General features: G+C 44.1%; 1 protein-coding gene across 1 annotated transcript in view; it reads left to right on the top strand.

The window, feature by feature from the left end:
* The window catches only part of STAT2 (signal transducer and activator of transcription 2), a 130,772-nt gene that overhangs the window by 50,014 nt on the left and 65,421 nt on the right, over positions 1-15,337 (top strand). The window contains exons 7-9 of the mRNA XM_082244373.1: positions 2,557-2,642; positions 8,997-9,145; positions 11,577-11,735. Of these exons, the coding sequence (XP_082100499.1) occupies positions 2,557-2,642; positions 8,997-9,145; positions 11,577-11,735 (394 nt within the window). The remainder of the gene's footprint in view (positions 1-2,556; positions 2,643-8,996; positions 9,146-11,576; positions 11,736-15,337) is intronic.

Genomic DNA, 15,337 nt, shown 5'->3' with positions numbered 1-15,337 from the left:
AAGGGTTTGATAATCTAGATCCAGTGGTCACCCCAGTCTGGCCAGTGAGAATGCACAGACCTCAGCTCTGCGCTAGTTCGGCCGTAACATTGCCTCACTGGACGGGGGCTGGCCTGCGAGTTAAACGCCTTGCGAGGTCGCATACAACCTGGTCTTGGCTTGCAGCGTTCCTCCTTGCCGACAGACCCCCCCCCCCCCCCTCGTTTTGATGGCGAGGAGGTTCTGTCTGGAGAGGTGCCCGCCTGGTTCCTGGTATGGTGACTAGCTATTCCCCCCTCTCCCCCTGAAGGGTTATCCACCCCCCCTTGAGTCTAATGGTCCTGTGGGTCATCTATTCCCCCCCCCTTTCCCCCTCCACCTTTACTGGGGTTGTATGGGGGTCTGGCTACCTCCTGGAGAAGGGTGCTGTACTGGTGATGGGGGCGGGAGGGTACGCTGCTGGCGACCAGGCAATCAGCTGTGGGGGGTGCTGTACCTGGTAGGGGGCTCCTGTCACGGCTCCCCCTTCTTGCTCTGTGTCTTGCCTGGGACCCCTCCTGGAGTCGCGCGGGGCCACCATTTTGTTGTAGCCTATTTTCTGTATAGGCTCACGGCAAAGTTTGTGTAACCGCGGCAGCCATTTTGCCTTAGTCCGGCATTGAATTGAATGCTGGCCATTACTATGGAGCCTTCTGGGCTTCCATTTTAGTTGTGGAAGACCCTCCTTATCCCCTTGTGCTGACTCCTGGGCCTCTTTCCTTCCTGGACACTGCATGTGGAGTGCTTTTGATCCTGGTGCTGCCAGTGACTGCCTAGTGGGGTGGTGAGTCTGGTGGGGTTCTCTCTCTCTCTGCTGCAGGATCAGTGGGGGTGTCCCTTACCAGTGTGTTTTGTGCACTTTTGTGGGGTACCCTTATTCCTCATGGAATCCTTGGAGCACATTTTCCCACCTGACCCCCCTCTCAGAGCTTGCGGGGCCCTCCGGGTCCCAACTAGCCATTGATGAACTGAGCGGTCCTGAAGTCCTTTGTGTCCTGGGTGGAGGTGGCTTTTGGGTGGCGGGGTAGTAAAAAGTGCCCCCCGCCTTCCCCTGCTTCATCTTTCTCCTCAGATTCTGAATCTGATCTGGCTGCTGTGGATGGGACCCACTCTGAGGGGTCTGCGGCCTCGTGCCCGGAGTTTTTAGATAGTGAGGATGATTCCTCTACTCCTGTAGCCGCACATGATAAGGCGCATGATAAGGCGCTGGTGGATGCACTGAATGTGTCTGTGCGTGAGACTTTAGAAAGGGAGGATGCAGCTCAAGCTGCGGCGGAGGCACCAGTTCCCTTTTGGCACTCACAAGCAGTCTAGAGCGGCGAAGGTGTTTCCGTTTCCTTCCTATTTTGACAGATTTGTCACAAAAGAGTGGGAACATCCAAAATGTCCCTTTGTGGTCCCTAAATGATTCGCAATGAGGTACCCTTTTGAAAAGTCCCTCCTTAAGAAGTGGGTGGTTTCACCGGTGGTGAATCCTACGGTTTCCAGGTTGAAGAAGGTAACCATGATTCCGGTAGAAGAAGCACTGGCATTTAAGGATCCCGCTGGCAGAAAGGCGGAGGTTGTGGCATGCAGTATGTTCACTGTGGCCAGCTCGGCACTCAGACTGGTCATTATTGCCCTGTTGTCACAAACTCTGACCGAGTGGGCTAGGCTTTTATGCCGTGACCTGGAATGTGAGCTGCTCCCCCCTGCCTTTGCTGAGCTGGCGGGCCAGTTGGTCCAGAGGCTACAGTTTATCTGTGATGCCTCTTTGGAGGCTGCTCCCCTGATTTCTAGACTGTCTGTTAGACCAAGGGGAGTGGTCTCTTCATCCGCAGGTGTTTCATCAGCTGTGTCTCTGGTGGTGCACCCTGGAGGTGGATCTGTTGGTGTCTCGGCTCAACAAGAAGGTGCACAGGTTTGTGGCATGTTCACTGGATCCTCTAGTAGATGCCACAGACTGGTGGTCCCCTGGGGCCATTATCGTCTGTTTTTCACCTCCCCTCCTCTCAAGCTCCTGCCAAGACTCTTGTGCAGGATCAAGACAGAAGAAATTCCAGTCAATCTAGTGGCCCTGGATTGGCCTCGCCGGTCTTGGTACGCCGACCTGGTGCGGCTGATCGTTGATGCCCCTTAGGGAGGATCTGCTGTCCCAAAGGTCAGTCTTCCATCCTGCTTTACAGTCGCTGACTTTGACGGCTTGGCTGTTGAAAGCCAGGTGCTGAAGGATAGGGGTTTGTCTGGGTCGGTGATTCCCACACTACTGAAGGCTAGGAAGTCTACTTTTAAGAAGATCTACCATCATACGTGGAAAGTGTACATTTTGTGGTGTGAGTCACTTGCTGTTCAGCCTTGCTATTTTTGGTGGCTCTGGTCTACCGCCTAGGGATCTCAACTTGGTGCTTTCAGCTCTACAGAAGCCTCCCTGGCTGTATTTCTCCTTTTAAGTTGTATGTGATCAGCTATATATGGAAATAACAGGTGTGTCAGAATACATGACAAATGATTTATCTAACACAAACACATTTACTTTTTTTTTTTTTTTTTCCATTATAGGTTCTGCAAAACTTTCAGCTGAGTATATTAAGGCAAGGACGCAAGACCTGCAAGGTCAATTGAATGAGCTGGACCAAAAACGCAAGGTTGGATTTATTACAAAAATATCTGGATCTAAAATCCAGTTGAATGTTTTCTCAGAAGTAATGTTTAGCTTTGGGACAATTATGCAAATGTTTGCAGTAAATATAACAAAGAAATCCACTATTAAAGTGATTGTAAAACAACCTTCCCATTGTTGCTGGAGGAGTCTATTGTTGTGAGGGGGATCTATTGTTGATGGGGTGGGGGTCTATTGTTGCTGGGTACAGGGGGGGTCTATTGTACTGCTTTTTGTGTTCTCATTAACAAATTCCATACAAACTATTTAGCACCACAAAATGATACTTGGTTCTGGTTTCTCTGAAAGGGGCACTACTGGGAGGTGAGTAGGGGGTGGAACCGAGAGACGGCACTCAAAAGAGGGTAGGGGACAGAGACTTGGGGGGGCTCAGAAGGGGGGGGGGGGAGTACCTGCACCTAGTCTCTGAGAACAAAAACCCTGTCGGCTCCCATCAGGAGCCACTCTGACAAAAATGGAGACACTGAGGTCAACTCACTAAGAATTAAATACCACATTCATTTTTTTCTTAAAATAATTCATGCAATATTTATCTCAGAAGTAGACAATTCACTAAAACATGCCTTACTTGACAAATGAGTTTAATTTTTAAATGTTGTGATATTGAGCACTTAATTCATTAGATTTTGTTTCATCTCAGTTTTTTTCAGTCTATGGCACTGCAGCACAGTGAGATCAAGGAAGACACACTAAGAATTCTGAAACTCTGAAAGCATTTTTAGTTTGCCTTTGCTCACAGGATGACCTTTGTCTGGTGCAGCCTTTGTCAACCAAGGTGCCCTACTGTGTTTTTCAGGGGTGCCTTGGCTAAAGACTGCCCCAGATTGCCCAAAAACTTTCTACAAGCTGGTGAGTTGATCAAGCCTGCCTTTATTGTTACACAAAGCCACAGGTTTAAATTGTGTAACATCACAACCTTGGGCGTCATGCAGGCCAGCAGTCCATGTCCTAAAAACCAGTGACATCATAGGTTAGTAAGAATCAATAGTTCTATGTGCCCATAGTTCACCAAGAAGATCCCCTCATGGACTTTGGAGGCAGACTCGCACGTATATTTATATAAAAATATAAATTTTATTAGAGCATCTTAAAGAAAAATAAAATAACATGACAATACATGAATATATATATATATATATATATATATATATATATATATATATATATATATATAAGGAAATGCAACTGGATACCCTACAACCATCTACTCCATCTAAAAGGCTACCCATTGTTCAACTTCAGGTCAGCCAGGTGAATTTGTTATGGTAAAGCCTAACATTTTTTGGACTCTTATAATCCCTCAGGGGATAATGGGTATATTTGCTTCTAAAAGTATACCTATGATAATCATTAGTCGCATAAAAAGTTTTAGATGGTTATAGGGTGTCCAGTTGCATTAACTTGACTTATGTGATGTCAAAATATATATATATATATATATATATACAGTGGGTACGGAAAGTATTCAGACCCCCTTAAATTTTTCACTCTTTGTTATATTGCAGCCGTTTGCTAAAATCATTTAAGTTCATTCTTCTTCCTCATGAATGTACACATAGCACCCCATACTGACAGAAAAACACAGAATTGTTGACATTGTTGCAGATTTATTAAAAAAGAAAAACTGAAATATCACATGGTCCTAAGTATTCAGACCCTTTGCTGTGACACTCATATATTTAACTCAGGTGCTTTCCATTTCTTCTGATCATCCTTGAGATGGTTCTACACCTTCATTTGAGTCCTGCTGTGTTTGATTATACTGATTGGACTTGATTAGGAAAGCCACACACCTGTCTATATAAGACCTTCCAGATCACAATGCATGTCAGAGCAAATGAGAATCATGAGGTCAAAGGAACTGCCTGAAGAGCTCAGAGACAGAATTGTGGCAAGGCACAGATCTGGCCAAGGTTACAAAAAGATTTCTGCTGCACTTAAGGTTCCTAAGAGCACAGTGGCCTCCATAATCCTCAAATGGAAGACGTTTGGGACGACCAGAACCCTTCCTAGAGCTGGCCGTCCGGCCAAACTGAGCTATCGGGGGAGAAGAGCCTTGGTGAGAGAGGTAAAGAAGAACCCAAAGATCACTGTGGCTGAGCTCCAGAGATGCAGTCAGGAGATGGGAGAAAGTTGTAGAAAGTCAACCATCACTGCAGCCCTCCACCAGTCGGGGCTTTATGGCAGAGTGGCCCGACGGAAGCCTCTCCTCAGTGTAGGACACATGAAAGCCCGCATGGAGTTTGCTAAAAAACACCTGAAGGACTCCAAGATGGTGAGAAATAAGATTCTCTGGTCTGATGAGACCAAAATAGAACTTTTTGGCCTTAATTCTAAGCGGTATGTGTGGAGAAAACCAGGCACTGCTCATCACCTGTCCAATACAGTCCCAACAGTGAAGCATGGTGGTGGCAGCATCATGCTGTGGGGGTGTTTTTCAGCTGCAGGGACAGGACGACTGGTTGCAATCAAGGGAAAGATGAATGCGGCCAAGTACAGGGATATCCTGGACAAAAACCTTCTCCAGAGTGCTCTGGACCTCAGACTGGGCCGAAGGTTTACCTTCCAACAAGACAATGACCCTAAGCACACAGCTAAAATAACGAAGGAGTGGCTTCACAACAACTCTGTGACTGTTCTTGAATGGCCCTGCCAGAGCCCTGACTTAAACCCAATTGAGCATCTCTGGAGAGACCTAAAAATGGCTGTCCACCAACGTTTACCATCCAACCTGACAGAACTGGAGAGGATCTGCAAGGAGGAATGGCAGAGGATCCCCAAATCCAGGTGTGAAAGACTTGTTGCATCTTTCCCAAAAAGACTCCTGGCTGTATTAGATCAAAAGGGGGCTTCTACTAAATACTGAGCAAAGGGTCTGAATACTTAGGACCATGTGATATTTCAGTTTTTCTTTTTTAATAAATCTGCAACAATGTCAACAATTCTGTGTTTTTCTGTCAGTATGGGGTGCTATGTGTACATTCATGAGGAAGAAGAATGAACTTAAATGATTTTAGCAAATGGCTGCAATATAACAAAGAGTGAGAAATTTAAGGGGGTCTGAATACTTTCCGTACCCACTGTATATATATATTATCTTCATGTATTGCCATGTTATTTTATTAGGACATGGGTCCTTTTTATGTAAGATTCTCTAATAAAATGTATATTTTTATACTAATATACTATACATAATATAATATACATACAGGAGTTTGCCTTCAAAGTCCATGACGGGTTCTTGGTACACTATGTGCACATACAATTATTGGTGGTTGAATTGTTGGATGTTGGCAGAATATGACCTAATACACTCCACCCTTAGATTAATTTTCACTCATACGTTGGGAAGGAGTATGTTGGGCTCCTAAGGACATCCTTGTTTGCTCATCCCCTGCCCCTCTCTGTCATGTGGGGTCACATTAGCCTAATGAGGGAGAGAACCTGAGGGAAAATAGAAATGCTGGAATACTAGTCATATATCACCTCTAATGTTGGCTGTCCTACGTGTGTTATGTAAATTTATTAGTTTAGTTTTTACATTTTGGAATGGGGTGCCTGGAGATTGCACATCATTTGAAAGGGTGCCACAACTCAAGAAAAGGTTGAGAAACGCTGCTCTGGTGCAATGTTGCATATTATTTATAAGACAGAGCTAACAATATTGCATTCTCAAACTGATGAATTGTTCTTTTTCACTTACTAACCATTGCAACGTTCCTCTGATTGTTATTTTCTGCATTCCTAAAATATTAAATGTCTGTACCATGATAGAAGTAAGATTTCCTTTTTTTTTTTGTGAATGTACCGATTCACATTTGTGCGATCACAGAGATCGCATGTATACTCGGAGCACACTGCTCCTAAATTACATGCGATCCCTGTGCAGTACAAATTGCAGCCATACTCTTTGTATGGCTGAATTTGCACGGCATCCGCACTAAACACGCTCATGACCCTTTTTTTTTATCCGCAGTAGAATCGGATCGAATAGTGGTTCACACAAGTGCGATCTGATTCTGTGCAATCTTTCTGATCGCACTGCGATATGCAATCGCAACCAGGGGTGTCGTTAACTTTTAATTGACACCCCCTGCGTATCGCATATGGCAGTGTGAACTGCTAGGGGTGCGTATGCGATGCGGGAACAGGCTGCATATTCACAGCCTTCCCGCATCTAAGGATGCTTTGTTATATATTTCACATTTGTTTTTGGTTTTTATTCAGGCATTGGCTCTCAAATTGCAGGTGATAATCATTTATGCAACTATGTGACACGAATTGCTTGCAATAAGTTTTCGTGAATTGACCCCACTGTAACTCATGCAGGGAGCCAGCCTATGTTGTGTTTGGGTTATCTCACCAGTCACTGTCCAGTCTGCAGCTGAGTAAGCATGGACCACTCTCAGACTAGGATCTCCACTTTCTAACTTTTGACGGCAAATGGAGCTTCTGACAGTCATTCTACACAGGGCTGCAAGAACTAAGCAGTATTGGTATATTAGTATGGGTAGACATGATTTGCAAAACCTCCCTGTCAGAGCATTGGCACGCAGCATTGCCTGATCCCCAGCAGTTGAAGTAGAACTAAAGCAAAGCATTTTTTTTTACGTTTATTATAGTGGAGAGGAATTAGACCATCTGTCAGCTTTTTATTGCAGTTTGCACCGTAGTTAGGAAGATTCACCTTTTCTTTTTGTCATGTTTGCTGTTGTCATCGTGAATGAAAGAAAAGGAAAATCACAAATTTTGGGTTGTCACCAAAACAGCAATGGCAGAAATCTTCCCATGGGAACACTACTTCTGGGACAACCAAGAGATTCCTTTATGTTGCAGGGATTTCCTATCACTTCCTGTTGTGGCCGGTTATGGGACCGGAAGTAAAGGAAAAACTCTCCAATGGGATACAGGTGGCAAATAAAAACTTGACAGGGATCATAACGTTCCTTTACTCTATCCAAAATGGAAAAAAAAGCTGTGCCCTAAGTTTTACTTTAAAGGCAGAATGTGGCAGGTTAGGTCACTTGGTGACTAATCAGTAATCACCTCGCCATTCTTAGCCCATCTAAGCATGGAGGTATCATGGTCATGGAAGCACAGGAAAAAACTATTTATTTCAAAGGTATTTAACGCACCTTTATTTTAATAAATTTGAAGTTTATATGTTTATAAGATTCTATAGATGTAGTCCCATGCATCAGTTTCATACACTGTATAAATTCTTTATTAACCACTTCCCGACCACCCGCCGCCTTTTTACTGCGGCAGGGGGGCTCTCCTGCGCAAACCGACGTAGGTCTACGCTGGTCGTGCACGGGAAGCTAGGGGGCGAGCGCGCGACGGTGACGCGCTCCCGCCCCCACTTGGCAGCAGGGAAGCCGATGCATGGATCAGGTAGTTTCGATTGCCACCTGACACCCGCGAGAGAGAAGGACGGTCAGCTGTTGTAAACTCAGCCGACCATTCTTCTCCCTGCAATGACCATGGAGCCCATGTGATCCTTCTATATAGAATCACATGTCTCTATGGTCATTTCAGAAGCCACGCCTCCCCCCAGAGTTAGAATCACTCCCCTAGGGTCACATTTAACCCCTTGATCACCTATACTGTTAACACCTTCCCTGCCTGTGTCATTATTACAGTAAAGTGCATATTTTTAGCACTGATTACTGTAGTAATGTCACTGGTCCCCCCAAAAGTGTCAAAAATGTCAGTTAGGGGTCCGATCTGTGCGCCGCAATGTCTCAGTCCCGCAAAAAATTGCAGATTGCCACCGTTACTAGTAAAGAAAAAAAAAAAAACAATAAAAATGACCTAAATCTTTTGCGTAGTTAGATGTGATAACTTTTGCGCAAACCAATCAAAATAAGCTTATTGGCATTTTTTTTTTTACCAAAAATATGTAGCAGAAAACAAATTGGCCTAAAATGTTAAATTTTGATGTTTACATTTTTTTTTGACAATGTCATATAGCAGAATGTGAAAAATATTGTTTTTTTTTTTTTTCAAAATTGTCGCTCTTTTTTGCTTATAGCACAAAAAATAAAAATCACACAGGTGATGAAATACCACCAAAAAAAAGCTCTATTTGTGTGGGAAAAAAGGACATCAATTTTATTTAGGTACACCGTCGCACAACTGCGCAATTGTACGTTAAATTAACGCAGTGCCGAATCACAAAATAGGGCCTGGTCATTAAGGGGGCAAATCCTTCCGGTCTTAAAGTGGTTAATAATAATGGTGATGATGAAATGTCAGTGTCTCAGTTGTTTGACTTGGCAGAATATAGTTTAACTCTTGTTGTTGTTCTGCATTAAAGGAGGTCCTGAGCCAGATAAAGGAGCTTCTCGGGCTCTGTGAGACCCTTCATGGTTTTCTACAAAAAGAATTGACGGACTGGCTTCAGAGGCAAAAGTTAGAATGCATTGGAGCTAGCACAGACACCTGTCTGAAAAACCTGGAAGGCTGGTAAGCAGATTTGTTATACATAAAGTTTACTTGGAACTCCCGTCAAAACATTTTATTTCTAGTTTTGGTTAGAGTGTGGCATCTGTTAGGGTTGAATGTGTTCCCATTGGAGAGTTTCACACTCTATTTCTGTCCTAGTGAATATTAAAAGCTGAATTTTGCAAAATGTACCCTTGCGATGTGCCTCCACTGCAATGCAGGGGTGAAATGTTCATTTTGTCTAGTGGTGCATGAATAGGGCTCCAGCAAATTCCCTCCATCAATGCTCACCTCCTCACGTACAGTTCAGGGTTAAAAGCCCCACACATGACAAGACAGAGGGACTACCAACAACCTAGGGCTTCAGGCAGAAGAGAACAGCACTGGAGCATGGAATAGGGTAAGTCATACACCTTATCCCTGCACCCCTAGACTAAACATTAATTTAACCCTTGCAGTGCAGGGGGGGGGGAACCTCTGCAAGGGTAAATTTTATTTAATTCCCAGACGTCGGCTTTAATTGTCACTCATACCCTAAGCACCCGTCACAGTTATAGAAGCTGCAACCTTGTTGCCTTGGAAGATCATCTCCTACAGTCAAATGTTCTCTAGCCAATAAATGTGTGCAGAAAATCTTGATATATTTAAAAAAGCATGCTGCTGGTGGATGGAACTTGCCTGACTATACCATTAACAAAGAAACTTGGACAGCAGTTAGTGGTTTCAGATAATCATTTAGTCTTAAAGTAGTTGTAAAGGTGAAGAAAATATACAGCTAGCTCCTCTGTTCTTTTAATCTGACCTACACTGTGTAAATGTTTTGATAAAATGATGCCTGTAAATACCTTATCTCTGATCTTTTATGACTGGTCACAGGACCTCCGGCCTCTCTTCTTCTCCCATCTACGGTTACAGAAGGAGGGGCCAAGATCCCCTCTGACATCTGCTGGGGAGGTCAAATGCTCGCTGTGCTGGCTGCTCAGCCTTTCCCGCTGTAGCCCTTCGATATGGAAGGAGAGCAGGCAAAAACAGATCGGAGATAGGGTATTTACAGGCATCGTTTTAAAAAAACATTTACACAGTGTAGGAGAGATGGATAGAACAAAGGGGCTAGCCCGGCAGTAATCATTCTTTACTTTTATTGTCAGCTAATAATAGTGGTGGGGAGAGGGGGGGGGGGCGGAAAGGGAAAGACACACACACACAGGAGCTGACAGGCAGAAAGGGGGAGGAGGGAGAGGGAGAGAGTAGAGGAAGCGGGATGATGGAGGCACGTAATCTGACCAATGCTAATCCAGGATCAGCAGCCATGATTACCGTGGTCAGCACACACAAGGGGACACAGGAACAGGCAGGATCAACCAGGTTTTTTACAGCTTAGGAAGAAGCAGACTAGTTTTTAATCTCCTATAGGGGAACAGGGGCTCTTCTTCTTCTTCTTCTTCTTCTTCTTCTTCTTTTTCTTTTTTTTTTTTTTTTTTTTTTTTTTTTTTTTTTTTAGGGTTGCAACAACCACTTTAAAAATACAGTTCAAATTGTTGGTTCTGTTATTCATATCAACTCTGTATACTGTACATCTCCTGTTTAACACTATATGACTAAAGGTTTGTATACGCCTGACCATCACACCTACTTGAGCTTGGTGGACATTCCATTCTAAAACCATGGTAAAATATGGATTTACCTTCCCCCAATTATACCAACCTGCTCTTTTCTGGGAAGGCTTTCCACACAATTTTTAAGTGTGCCTGTGTAGATTTATGCCTATTCAACTAAAAGAGCATTTGTAAGGTTAGGTACTAATGTTGGGTGAGGAGCGGATTCCCAATTTGAGGTCCGAACCCTGTAAAGGCCACTTGCGTTCATCCGCATTAAATATATTAAACAGTGTCCTTATGGACTTGGGTTTCTATACAGGGGCAGATGCTGGAATAGATAAAGATTTTCTTGAAACTGTTGCCATGAAGCTGGAAGAGTCTAAAATGTCTATGGATGCTGTATCAATGAGGGCTTATTCACATTATGTGCATTGACTGGCTTTTTTTCAGATGGGATAAATGACAATCATCGCAAGGGCACATACAAACACTTGCTGCGTTCACACCACAATGCAGGTGTGATGGGCCATGCAGTGACGAAAAATGCAGCACATTTGCATTTTTCCGAATCTCAGTGGATGGCACAGCCTTTGGCAATAAAACCTTGAAGGTTTCTTTCTAGAAGCCAGCCTGATTTGCACTCTACAGCTTTAGAATATGAATTCCTATGTGACTCTTCAAATACAGTTAAAAGAAAAAATAGAATAAACAGTGCGATGCACTAAAATGCGCATTACACCACTCTCTGCTGGATCTGACGCTGACAGCGTTTTACTGTGTCGGCGAGTGTGAACCTAGTGAAAATAGTAAGACAAATATTTATTTCTTATTCCATTTCATTTCTTATAACCCAGGATCACAAAGACAGTAGAAGTATTTTTCCATCTGAGGCGTCTTCTACGTCTTTTAAGTGAGCTTGCAGTTCTGTTAACTTATGACGGTGACGTTCTGAAGACTGAGCCAGAAACCTTGCAGTGTAAGCTACGTGAAATGTTGTGTAGTCTGCTACAAATGTAAGTATATTTATCCTCACAATGTTATATTGCCTGTGTGAGTACTTGTGGGTGGTACAATACCTTTTTGCCTCGTTTCCACTGAGCGGAACGGTTCGGGTCGGTACAGTTTGGAAGGGTTAGAATGGTCCGGTCTATTCAGGTGAGCGTTTCCACTGCAAGTCGGGCCACCGGGGACCATGCAGCGAATACACCAGATGAGGTGTTTGTTTTTCTCTTTCATTTGATGTGAGCATTGAGGTTTTCCTGTCCGCCAATCAGTGGAATGTATCGTGTGACTCCAGTAGCTCCGCCCTAACCGTACTATACCATTTCCTATGGCCCTACATCTGAAGGAGGACCAGGAATGGTGCGGTTTGGTTCGGTTGTATGGGTCACTTTCATAATGGAAACACTCAAATTAGCGTACCGAACCGACCCGAACCGATCCGCTCAGTGGAAACGAGGCATTTGAGAGCCCAGCAGTGGGATTTATAACAAACAGAGTCTGTTCAATACAAAAGGGGAAGCTCCGCTTGTTTGCATCCTCCCTTCCCCCATTAACTGACACTTTTGGCACTTTTTTTGGGGGGGGAGTGGATACCTGGTTTTGACACCCAAAGTTGATTGAAGAATCAGTTTGGGTAAGGACACTGCTGGATCCCTGGACAGGTAAGTGGCCTTATATTAAAAGTCAGCAGCTACAGTATTTGTAGCTGCTGACTTTAATTTTTTTTCTGAAGCAGTCTGGAGCTCCTCTTTAAGTTTTAAATTAAATGTAATAAAGTTGTTAATTCTCTGAACTCCTCCCTTCACCCTCGAAAAAGCACAGTCTTAGAAGTTATTGTATTGATTCATGTGAGGATTGTGGCTTTGAGATGCCATAAAACGGCCTGCACCTACCTAAGCCAGTACTAGTAGTGGAGGAGCCTTAAGCTGGATACACACTATCCAACTTTTGTGGTTAGATTTCCTTCAGATTTACCTTTTCTATGTAGTGCAAGGGCCTGTCTGATTGCATACATATTAAAAGTGTCTAGGTTTGACCTCATATTATATGGTTTTGGTAAATCTTAAGGAAAAAGTCTTCAGAAAATCTTATAGTGTGTATGGCCCATTAGGCTCCTTTCACATATTGCCGTATCGGATCGCGGGCAGAATCGGCGCAATTCTGCCCGTGCTCCCGAATGATTGCAAATCGCGGGACACCCGCGCGTTCCCCGTGAATTGCAATGGCACCCCAAATGCGGCGCAATTTTGCTGCGATTGTTGCCCGTCGAATCGTGGTAAAATTGCGCAAACAGAATTGCCGGACGCCTGTCGCCCAAAAGAAGTTCTTGTACTTTTTTTGGGCGACAGGCATCCCGCGATTCTGTTTGTGCGATTTTATCGCGATTCATCAGCGACAATTGTGGCAAAATTGTACCGCGTTTTGCAATTGCAAGTCACGGGAATTGCACGGGCGTCCCACGATTTGCAATGATGCGGGATCGCGGGCAGAATCGGGGGTATTGTACCCGCGATCCAATATGCCAGTATGGGAACGGAGCCTTAAAACATGTCTAAATCCAAAAACAAAAATGTAACTTATTGTAGCTTACCAGTAAGATAAGGATACCTACATTTTTTTTTTTTATCAATTTTTTTTTTCCCTTTATTTTCACCAGGTATTCCTGCAAATAACACGCTTTCAGTCCCTTGTATCTAAGGGGCAGCCATGGCTGTTACACAGATTGGAATTCAAACGTGTCTGCCCCCATTCTTCTCCATTACATGGTGGATGGATGGGACTAGTAGTTTATACAATAGAGATAAGGCCTTTTTGTGTTTTCTTTTCAGCGCACTAAATGTAAAAAGTGCAATACATTTCTGGCAAGATTAAAGGTTAAGTTCACCTTTTCAGGCAGAATTTTGCTTTTTATAATAAATAGAAGTGTTTTCCAATGCCATTTCTGGCCCAACTTTTCCAATGTGTTTTTCTCTCATTTACCTTGTCCACAGGAGGTTTAAAATCTTTTATCTGAATGTTTGAACTGATTTTCAGATTCCATCACTTCTGTAGATTCTATCATTATTCACTTCCCTTTAGGTCATCTCCTAGAAGCCTTAATTTCCTAGTGTGATCACCACTTCTGACCACATCTCCCTCAATACAATACTACCTTCCACCCACTTCCTATACAATCTGATTGTAGAGATCTCCCTTCAGCTATGTAGTACAAGGGCCTGTCAGATTTGATACAAATTGAATGGAATATTCAGGTGGGCCCTCCTATTCCATAGTTCTGGTAAATCAAAAGGAAATTGTACAGAGATTGTACAATCAGATTGCATAGTGTATGGCCATCTTTATACAAGTACATAGGAGGAAGTGGACGGGGACACTCAGTTGTCAGGCCTCGCTCACATCTCCACATAGCAAAGACTCACATTCTCGCATGCGTGTTTTTGGGTGTTTTGGAGCGTTTTCACTTGTCACGCATAGGGCAGCCCATTCAGTTAAATGAATCGCCCCAGTGAAGCTCCAGAACTTATTTTGGAGCTGAGCGTGGTGCGTTACTGCATTTTGTAAATCTTAACGCCTCCCCTGAGCACTATTTTGCATTACAAAATGGGCTTTCATTTGGTGGTAAATGGTAACGGATATCTCCTGATTTTTTTTATTATCAAAGAAAAACTGTCCCAAAATAGTTAAAAAAATATATATTTTGTAAATTTAGCCGTATATTTCTTTCTATTACCATATTATTCTAAATTACCACCAAAGAACAACCCAAAATAAATGTTCCTGCTCTTGAAGAGTTAGGCTCCTTTCACACGGTCCGCATTCCATTGTGGACTGTTCTCTGCTCAGCGGGGGGGATCGATCCGCAGATCCCTGCTAAGCAGGCGGATGACAGCTCCCTTTCTGCTCTGTGTGCGGAGAGGGAGGTGTCAGAGCCCCGCTGCTCTCTATGGGGGAATCGGATGAGAGTGGACCGCCTGTCAGCTCTCATCCGATCCGATCCCCTGGACGGATGGAAAATAGGGACAGGATTGGATGCGGATGGCAGCGGGTGTCAGCGGACATGTCTCCGCTGACATCCGCTGCCCCATAGGGATGCATGGAGGATCCAATCAGATCCGCCTAAAAAACTGACAGGTGGATCTGATCGGATCATTTGTGTGAAAGGACCCTTAGGCCCCTTTCACACAGGTGGACCATTCAGATCCACCTGTCAGTTTTTTTTTGGCGGATCTGAGCAGTCCCCCCATGCATCCCTATGGGGCATCCGATGTCAGCAGAGACATGTCCGCTGACAACTGATCCATCAAATCTGGACGGATGGAAACCCTATTTTCTATCCGTCGATTGGATCGGATGAGAACGGACCGATGGTCCTTTCCCATCCGATTTCCCCCATAGAGATGTATGGGGAACTGACAGCTGTGTCTCCGCACACAGCGCGGAGACATAGCTGTCATCCTCCTGCTCAGTGGGGGATCGGCGGATCGATCCCCCGTTGAGAAAAACGGAGTCCGTCTGATGGACGGAGTGTGTGAAACGGGCCCAATTGTATTTTCTTCTCCTTGCCAGGGGAGAAAAATGAAAACAAACAAGTGTATGTATGTGTAAAAAAAAA

Source organism: Pelophylax lessonae, assembly GCF_965119305.1.
Source record: "Pelophylax lessonae genome assembly, chromosome: 2".
Lineage (NCBI taxonomy): Eukaryota > Metazoa > Chordata > Amphibia > Anura > Ranidae > Pelophylax > Pelophylax lessonae.
This window is presented reverse-complemented; position numbering and strand designations above follow the sequence as displayed.